We start from the raw sequence: 9679 nt of genomic DNA on the forward strand, positions 1-9679 counted from the left end.
GGAGCCCTCAACTCTCGAGCCCAGGAAGTCTCAGCAGCCAAGGATTGAATGAGCCCATTTCTGGCAGGTCACTACGGTGGCTTGGGGCACAGGTGCCAGGATACCAGCCACTATGGCGGCCCAGGTTGAGCCCAGCGCATTTGGAAGAGACTCTAGTACTTCTCGGAGTCAGTGTCAATCTTACTTTTCCTCTTCAGTTGGAGCCTGTGGACAGCCCAGCTGTGCAGGCACGAAGCAGCAGAGCTGCCCAGAGATCTTGGCCCAGGAGGGGACACTGCACTCGGGTTTAGTGCTCCATGGTCTCCATCTTTTTTTTTTTTTTTTTTTTGGTGGTGGTACTGGGGTTCCTGGAAGCCCTTCTCCCTCTGGGCGACACTCCCAGACCTACTTTATTTATATTTTTTTATTTGGAAACAGGGTCTCTTAAGCCAGCTGAGGCTGGCTCCGAACCAGCGCGATCCACCTGTCTCCGCCTCCCAAGCGCGGGGATTACAAGCGTGCGCCACCACGCCTGGCAATGGTCTCCATCTTGAAAATAACCATAGCACTTGTGATTCGTGCAGTGTCCGGGAAGTCCAGCGGGACAGAGATGTGCATGAAGGGGAGGGGGGCTGGGCAGCTCAGCCACTCACCGTCCCCCTTCCCAGGGACCTGCACATCCCAGTGGCCCCTGGTCCTGGTCCCAGGATGCCCCCTTTGGACCTGTTCTTGACAGCCCTCGAGTTCTCTGCAACCTTCTCACTTTGAATGTGTTTCAATGATAGGGCTGATTGGCACAGACACCTGCGACGGCGGCCACAGCGCACTCTAGGCCTAGGTCATCACACGGCACCGGGTGCTGGAATCCCTGCGTCGAGTCTAAAATGCCCATGGGTGCCAGGTTGGGAGGCTGAGACAGGAGGATCGCACAGGTTCAAAGCCAGCCTCAGCTACTCAGTGAGGCTCTCAGCAACTTAGTGAGACCCTGTTTCCAAATAAAATATAAAAAATAATAGGTCTGGGAGCATAGCCCAGAGGTAAAAAGCCCCTGGGTTCCACCCCCAGTACCGCCAAAACATAAAATAAAATAAACAATAAAATAAAATGTCCATGGGTAGAGAGGGGTGGCCACTTGGAAGGCAGGCGCCGCCTTGCCTAACCGCAGTCTTTGCATATAAAAGCCGTGTATGTCGTACAATGGGCACTGGGTAAATGCCAGGTGAAGAAACGCCGAAGCACACTCGCGCGCTCCCGCTCTGCTTTTCTGCGGGTGAATCAGCCACTTCTGCGTTTATCAAACATCAGCCTTTGAGCCTGGCATCCGCAGGCTGCCCACCAGCAGGTGTACCAGTGTCTACGCCAGCAAATTCCTGCCCTGCCTGTCATTCCACACCACACGTATACACGTAGACAGGCATCCACCACTAGCATGATGAAAACTGAGAATTCAAGCAAAGACTAGAACTCGGCGGAAGCACTCACAAAACCAGGTGACTTTTGGGCAGGTGACACAGCAGGTGTGACAGCTTTTTTTTTTTTTAAAGTGAATTATCACCGGGTGTGGTGGCGCACACTTGCAATCCCAGTGTTTGGGAGATTGAGACCAAAGGATCGCTGTTTGCGGACAGCCTCAGCTACTTAGCGAGGCCCTTCGCAACTCAGTGAGACCCCGTTTCAAAAAATAAAAAGATTAAAAAATAGGGCTGGGGGTGTAGCTTGGAGGTAGAAAGCCCTGGGTTCCATCCCCAGTACCACAAACAATAATAATAATAATAATTAATAATAAAAAACTAAAAAATAGGGCTGGGGGTGTAGCTTGAAGGTACAATGCCCCTGGGTTCCATCCCCAGTACCGCAATAAATAAATAAATAAATAAATAAATAAATAAATAAATAAATAACAACAACAAAAAAAGACTAAAAAAATAGGGCTGGGGGTATAACTTGGAGGTACAATGCCCCTGGGTTCCATCCCCAGTTCCACACACACACACAAAAGTGAATTATCTCATTTAGGGAATATTCCTTTCTGTGTTGTGGAGGGTTCCTCTGAGACAGCCGCTCGTCACCCGCCCCCAGCATTCACGCCGCTGTGCAATCCCGTCCAGCACAGGGTGGGCTGGACCTAGATTTGCTCAGATGAAGAGAATGAGGAAGCAGTTAGGAGACCTTGTTCCAAGATTAGGTTATAAAAGGCTTTTTTCCTGGGGGCTCTCTGTCTCTCGTTTCCTTGTGGGCTCTGATATCATGTCAAGGGAACAGGCCTGCGCCCCCCTCAGTGAGCCTCAAAGTGTACCCCTCGAGTGAGGCCACAGCCCCTACCAGGCGCGTGGGCTCAACTTCGGGGTCCCTGCAACTGCGGGGTCGTGAGCACCGGTCGCTAGGGTACCACCCCAGACACGCCGTCAAGGGCTCTCAAGTTTCCCGAGGCCTAACTCCGAATACGGCCCATGATTGTGTCTCCTCCTGGGCCGCGTGCCTACAGGTGACATTTAAGGCAGTCATGGGACAGGCAGGGAAACTGAGGCTCGCAGGCCGGCCTGTTTGCACTCCCATCGAGCACCGCCGGATGGCTGTTTCTGCCAGCGCTGGGAACACAGCACACCCAAAATGAGTTCACGGGGAGTCATCAGTTATCAAGACGTAACTCACCTGGCCGTCGAGGTCACTGGCTGCATGTAACAGCTCATCAGTCACATCAAAATAAGGTCGCTACGGCCTTTGTCCTTTTATAATTTTATTTTAAATTTATTTCTATAGTTGAGTTGTAAGCATGGTAGCTATTTGTATTACAAATTTTATCTTATACTAATTTAAGTCATTTAAGACAGTGCAGGGGTGTTGGCTGCAGTCCACTTACTTAAGAAGATGTCCACAGACTGCTACATTTTGAGAGACACTGAGAATTCCTGGGTGAGTGTGACGTGTGTGTGCATGTGTGTGTGCGTGTGCGTGTGTGTGTGCCCAATCCCCGGAATCCCATCTCTTCACGCTCTCCCCATAGCCAGAGCAATCCCATAAAAACCAAATCCCGTTGTGAACTGCTTTAGTAATGTGCTCTGAATGAATGAGTGTCTCTTCCCAACGTAAACCCTCCAAGGGTCCCTGTCTCTGTAGGGAGAAGCCCAGACTCCTGACAAGGCCCTGGGGGTCACCCGTCCTCCTGTCCCCCTGTGCTCACCGGCTTCCACCCAGAACTCTCCACCAACCCCCGCCAGCCACTACCAAAACCCTCTTTTTTTTTTTTTTTTTAACTTTGAAACAGGGTCTCACTAAGTTACGGAGTCAGGTCTCAAAGCTGCGCTCCTCCTGTCTCAGCCTCCCTAGTAGTGGAATTCTAGGCACGCACCACGTACTGCCAGGCCTGGCCACTCCTATGAGCCTTAAACATCATTCCTCCAGCTCCTGCTACGTGCTACTCTGTGCCCACCTCTGCCTGCCAGGCCGGCACCCTCAGGGCCGGGCGTGTGCCACTCCCTCACATCCGGCACGGTGCAGCCCTCGCCTGGGCGCAGCAGGTGCCCAAGCCTGGGTGGTTGATGGGTGCCCACCATGCCTGTCCACCTGATGGGAGCCGGGCTGGCTCTGGAGGGCCCAGGTGGGTGGTGCAGTGAGCGCCGAGCCTACCGCGGGAGGACAGGGAGCCCCGAGGGGCAGAGACGGCTGCCCCTGAGCTGGCATTGAGTCACCGGAGCAGGAATGTCTGGTTTCACCCTTTCTCTTAACAACATTCAAGGCAGCAGAGAGAAACTTTTTCTTTTTTTGTGGTACTGGGGATGGAACCCAGCAGGATTCTACCTCCGAGCCACGCCCCCAGCCCTATTTTTCATTTTTATTTTGAAACAAGTTTTCACTAAGCTGCAGAGGGTCTCACTAAGTAGCTAAGGCTGACCTTGAATCCGCGATCCTCCGGTCTCAGCCTCCCAGGTGCTGGGATTACAGCGTGCGCCACCTCACCTGGCTTGATTATGAGAAGCTTTTTCCACTAATGAAATCAAGGGATATCCCAAACACCTTTCTCTTCACTGCCCTGAAATGCAGCGAGAACAAGTCCTCGTGGGCGTCGTGAGGGCTGAGCTTATACCCAGGCGCTGGTACCTCTGACCCGGGACCCTGCGTGTCTGTCTCGGCTACCTGTCCCCATTCCCGCCCGTCTTCCCTTTGTTCTCTGTTGAGCCGCAGGACTGTAAGCGTCTCTTGTTTCCTGTGGACTGCCGGCCTCCCCCGTGAACCGTTTGGGCATACCCGCACCCCAGCACCTGGTGAGACTGGCCATCAGCCAGTGCTCAGTGGGTCTGAGAGCAGGCCACCTGCGAGCCCCGCGTCCCGGTCTAGCCCGTGACAGCCATAGACGTCACCTGGAGGCACAAGGCCCACGAGGAGAGCCGGCAAGTCCTCAGGAGTAGGTCCTGCTACAGCCAGGCCAACTCGGCCAAGCGGACGGGAGGCAGAGGAAGCAGGATGGGGCGTATACTAAGTGCTCATTAAAGACACAGACAGGCTAGAGAAGTACCCGTCCAAGCAGACGCTGCGTCTCTTCCAAACTTTTTGGAAAGAGGAAGAATTCACGTAGAGGATGCACACGGGTAAGAAAGAAGGGGCGGGGCCGTGGATAGATCTGGCGATAAGCAGGTGTCTCACACGGTCATCTCTCAGTTCACCTTTTTAAAAATTATTATTTGGGCCAGGCGTGGTGGCGCACGCTTGTCATCCCCGCGCTTGGGAGGCAGAGACAGGAAGATTGCGCAGGCTCGAAGCCGGCCGCTCTGGCTTAAGAGACCCTGTTTCCAAATAAAAGATATATAAAATATAGGTCTGGGGACTGTAGCCTGGAGGTAGAAGGGTTTCCAGGAACCCCAGTACCACCAACAAAACAAAACAAAACAAAACAAACTATTATTTGGTACTGGGGATCGGATGCAGGGGTGTTCTACCTCTGAGCGACACTCACATCCCGTTTTAAAGATCTTTTAATTCTGCAACAAGGTCTCACTAAGTTGCTGAGGCTGTCTTCAAACCTGCGATCCTCCTGTTTCAGCCTCCCAAGTACTGGGGTTACAGGTGTGCACCACCACGCGTGGCTCCATTCACCTTTAACTCTATTTTCTGGGTTGGCACAGGCCGTCTATAGAGACAGCGCATCCTGGCTGCCGGCCCTTGTGGCCAGCACACCCCTTGAGCACCAAATCATCACACGCCCGAGGCTCACTGGCCCTCCGGGATACCACTCAAGACCTGATAAGGAGCCGGAGGGCAAGGGGAGGGGGACCCTCTGCAGCCCCCACCTTCTCCTGCCCCTGTGCTTACTGGCTTCCGTCCAGAACTCTCCCCCAGGCCGAAGACCTGTCTGACCTTTGAGCCTTTTGACAAGCTCCGGAGGAATGAAGTCCACCTGCCAGAGAGATCCCCATCTCCCCAGCATCGCCACCGGGGCACGCTGCCCCCTCACCTGCACACCTGGACATCCTAGAAAACCCGATCTCAACCAACGAACGTCAGGGATGTGTGGAAGATACCCAACCTGACACCAAAATCAAAAGATGGAAAGAAAATAAGAAATAGAAAAAGTGACGCAGGACAGGCAACCTGGGTTCTCAAAGCCACTGCGAGCCCTTCCGCGGACGCGCCGCACGGCACCCAAGCAGAGCGATGGCGCTGCATCCCCAACACCACATCCTATTAGCGTTCCTGGGCCTCATCGCGGGAAACAGTTACAGCGTCCTCCGGGAGAGAGTAGGCGCGCTGTCCTAACACCGGATCCTCACACCAACTCTGGGCTATAGGACGCTCTGTTGAAACAGGGTCTCGCCAAGTTGCCGAGGCTGGTCTTGAACCTGCGATCCTCCTGTCAGCCTCCCAAGTACTGGGATCACAGGCGTGCATCACCAAGCCCGGCTTAGAGCACTCTTTGTAAATGGCCAAGTATTTAAGTAGCACACAACCGGAACGTATTGACTACAGGCATTCTTTAGGAGGAGAAAAAAAAAATCAAATAAACGTTCAAAGTATTTTTCAGCAGATTTTTTTCATTAAGAAATAACTGTCCCCTTGAGGTTTTCCTTCACCGGCCAGCAGGCCACGGCAGGGTCACATTGCTCCTGAGGAAGTCAGGGGCTGCTCCAGGAGTCCCAGTTTGGGTGGCAGGCTGCGCTCCGGAGCTGAGCTCCTGCTTGCAGAGAACAGGCCACCCCGGGGCACCTGGCGGCCAGAGGCGGCCGGCACAAGAGGGGCTGTCTTGACAGCGTGGACACTTGGTCCTTGGGAAACTCAGGGCCCTAGAACCCTGCTGGTTTATCCCAGCGTGTTCTGAGGAGGTTCAAAGCCAGCACACAACTTGGAGTAGTGATTTAAAATAAATGCATTGATGATCTGTGATTCGCAGCTGGGGGACCCTCTTGTAGACACTTTAATTTCTAGTATTTTGGGGGGACAGTGCTGGGGATGGAACCCAGGGGCATTCTACCTCTGAGCGACACCCCCAGCCCTATTTTCCATTCTTTATTTTGAAACCGGGTCTCACTGAGTTGCAGAGGACCTCACTAAGTAGCTGAGGCTGTCTGCGAACCTCGATCCTCCTGTTTCAGCCTCCCGAATGCTGGGATGACAAGGCCAGCACGCCCGGCTTGATTTCTACTGTTATTACTAAACATTTGGGCAACTTTTTTTTTTTTTAATATTGCTGTTTATTTCCAACTTTAGTAGTAGATTTTAAAAGCCCACGCAGCAGCCTGGGCCTGAAGTACAGGAATTGAAATTCTCTGAAATCAGAGAACCCTGGGTGAAGTTCCCCGCAGGCTCACTGCCTAGTTGTGCGCCCCTCCCGGCCTCGGTTTCCCCTGAGCGAGATGGGCTGTCTGCGGAGCGTAAAGAAACTCGCGTTGCCAGGAGGACTGCGTCTTCCTAGGCCAGGCGGAGGAGGGGCGCGGTCGCCAGGACAGGGTCTGGGCCGGGTCTGGGGGCGGTGGTCAGGTCCCGCGTCCCTCCCGGGAGCCCACACTCACCAAAGTCTCGTCCCTCCCGGGAGCCCACACTCACCAAAGTCTCCACCTCGTCCTTCCCCAGCGCCTGGTACTTGTGGCCCCGGCCCCAGCAGGCGAGCCTCTGCAGGAACTTGAAGCGTCTCTCCCCCATGCTGAGGGGCGCAGGGCTCGATGGCTCCCGTCGGGCCGGCGGCTGCCCTGCGCGTCTCTTGGCCCCCAGCGAGGCCGCCGCCGGCTGGGCCGGCTCACCAGGTAGCTACCTACCTGGCCGCGCAGGTGGCCCCGCCCCGGGGCGGGCTGAGCACCGGGAGGCCCTGGCGCCCGGCCCCGCCCCGGCGCCCGGGGCTCCGGACCCCTTGGGGACCTGGCAGCTCAGCCCAGGAAGGCCCCGGAGCGCCAGGTCTCCCCCGAGCCTCCTCTGCTCTTTCCCAACTCCCCAGATCCTAAGAATGGCCGGAGTGGCTGAAGAGGGAGCTTGTTTACAATCCGGTTCCCTGCTCCCTCTGCCTGAGCCTTTGGGTATGGGGCAGCCAGGAGCTGTTTTTATTTTGTTGTGCTATGGGCTGGACGCAGGGGCACTCTACCCCGAGCTAGCTCCCGGCCCTTTCTGTTTTATTATGGAGCAGTCTGTCCGAGTTGCTGAGTCTCACTGAGTTACGGAAGCTGACCGCCAATCTGCGATCCTCCTGTCTCAGCCTCCCAGGTACAGGTGTGCAGGATTCCAGGATTCTCTGCCAGTAACACTCACATGAAGGCCAGGGCGGGCGAGGAACTGAGCCGGGCTCCTTCCTACCTGCTGTGGTGGGCGCTGGGGAAGCACCTGGTCTCTCTAATCACCTCTGTGATTAGAACACAGCCCCTGCGGCCTCACCTCCAGCCCCTGGCAGTGGCCGCAGGAGAGCTTGGGGACCACTGCTCCCTCTGGCCGAGGTGTAGTTTGGGGAGATCTCTGGCCCCGTACCCTCACCTGTACAGTGGGCTCCTGTGCTTTTTAACAGTTTCCCTTGGCACCTTGTCTTTTTTGGTACTGGGGACTGAACTCAGGGACATTTTATCTCTGAGCTGCACCTCCAGCCCTATTTCATTTATTTATTTATTGCTTTGTTTTGAAACAGGGTCTCACTCGGTTGCTGAGGCTGGTCTCGAACCTGCAATCCTCCTGTCTCAGCCTCCCGAGTATTGGGATTACAGGCATGGGCCACCACAGCTGGCTTCCTCTTGGATTTTCTGAGCCAGGGCTTACTGGTCTGCCCGTGGTCACCAGGACAACACCTCCTTCCTAGTGAACGCGAGGGGCCTGGGACAGGGCACGCAGCATGGTAATACCAGCACTATTGTGCGAAGCTGCCGGGCTATGTGGTCCCAGGCCAGGGGAACAAACCTGCAGTGTAGACAGTTTCCAGCCGCCAGTGGCTTTGGCTCCAGGGCGACTAGAGCCCATGACGAGACCCTGTCCAGCAGAGGGAGGCTTTGGGGATGGCTGAGCCCACCTGTCCTCCGTCCCCGCCTACGGAGGGACAGCACTTCTGGCTAGAGGACATGGAGCGTGTGTCTGTCCTTGTAACTAAGCTGCCCCCTTTGAGCAAATATTTGCCGTCTGCCTCGACTGCTCCAGGAGGGGTGGCCACCCCGGCCCTGTTCCACCTGACGGGGAGGCCTGGTGGCTCAGCTGTCTCTCCTGCATCTCCCTCTTTTAATAAAACCAAAGAGGCAGTCGGGCCTAGTGGTGCCCATTTGCAATTCTAGTACTTGGGAGGCTGAGACAGGAACATCATGAGTTTGAGGCCAGCCTCAGCAGCTTAGTAAGAGACCCCCAGCAACTTCCTGAGACCCTGTTTCAAAGTAACAAATAAAATTGGGCTGGGGACTTAGCTCAGAGATAAAATGCCCCTGGATCCAATCTTTAATACCAGGAAAAAGGAAAAAAAAAATAACAACCCCAACGAGGCTCCTCTCTCCCCTCCCACATTTCCTCAAAGGTATGAAATCCTGGAAAAGCCAAACTGCCCTGAGTCGGTCCAGATCTGAACTCCAGCCCTGCTCTTGGAAGATGCGTGACCCCGGACAGCTCTGTCTCCCCTCTGCACCTCTGTCTGTGTGTCCATATGATGGGGTGTCACCGCTGGCGCCTGGGAGTCGGGGTCCCAGCAGGAAGCTGTACTCTTCAACAGGGGTTTGGACAGAGTTCGAAAGACAGACAATTCCCAGAGGTGGGCAGGGTGTGCGGACAGCAGAGGTGGCTACGCCATGACCAAGATCAGCCACGGGGAGAAATCCCTAAAGGGCAAAGGGGGGCCAGCTGCCCCTGCCTCAAGTCCCAAGCAGGGGGCAGTGCTCTAGAGGAGCACAGGTGTGGGGGTCCAGGGCTTGACCTCACTGCCCGCCGTGCAAGCTGAGCTGAGGTGCACAGTTAAACGGAGTGGCTCTCCCCCGTGGCCCTAGCAGATTACCTGTTTTTATTTTATGTGTGTGCGTGCATGCGTGCGTGCGTGCGTGCGTGCGTGTTTTGGGGAGGATTGGGGATAGAACCCGGAGGCATTTACCTCTGAGCTGCATCCTCAGCCTTTTTTATTTTGAAACAAGATCTCACGAAATGGCTGAGGCTGGCCTTGAACCTGCGATCCTCTCATCTGAACCTCCTGAGTACTGGGATTACAGGCATGCACCACTGCGCCTGGCTAGACTTCCCTGTCACTGTAATAGAACCCACGAGAACAGGG

At 55.0% G+C, this 9679-nt stretch overlaps 1 protein-coding gene across 1 annotated transcript in view; it reads right to left on the bottom strand.

Moving 5' to 3' along the window:
• ATP2C2 (ATPase secretory pathway Ca2+ transporting 2) overlaps window positions 1-7110 on the bottom strand; it is a gene marked incomplete at both ends in the record, with an annotated part of 62287 nt that extends 55177 nt beyond the window's left edge. Inside the window, one exon of the mRNA XM_080703455.1 lies at window positions 7015-7110. Coding sequence (XP_080559581.1) covers window positions 7015-7110 — 96 coding nt within the window. The remainder of the gene's footprint in view (window positions 1-7014) is intronic.
• Window positions 7111-9679: the final 2569 nt, after the last annotated feature.

Source organism: Muscardinus avellanarius, assembly GCF_963383645.1.
Source record: "Muscardinus avellanarius genome assembly, chromosome: 10".
Lineage (NCBI taxonomy): Eukaryota > Metazoa > Chordata > Mammalia > Rodentia > Gliridae > Muscardinus > Muscardinus avellanarius.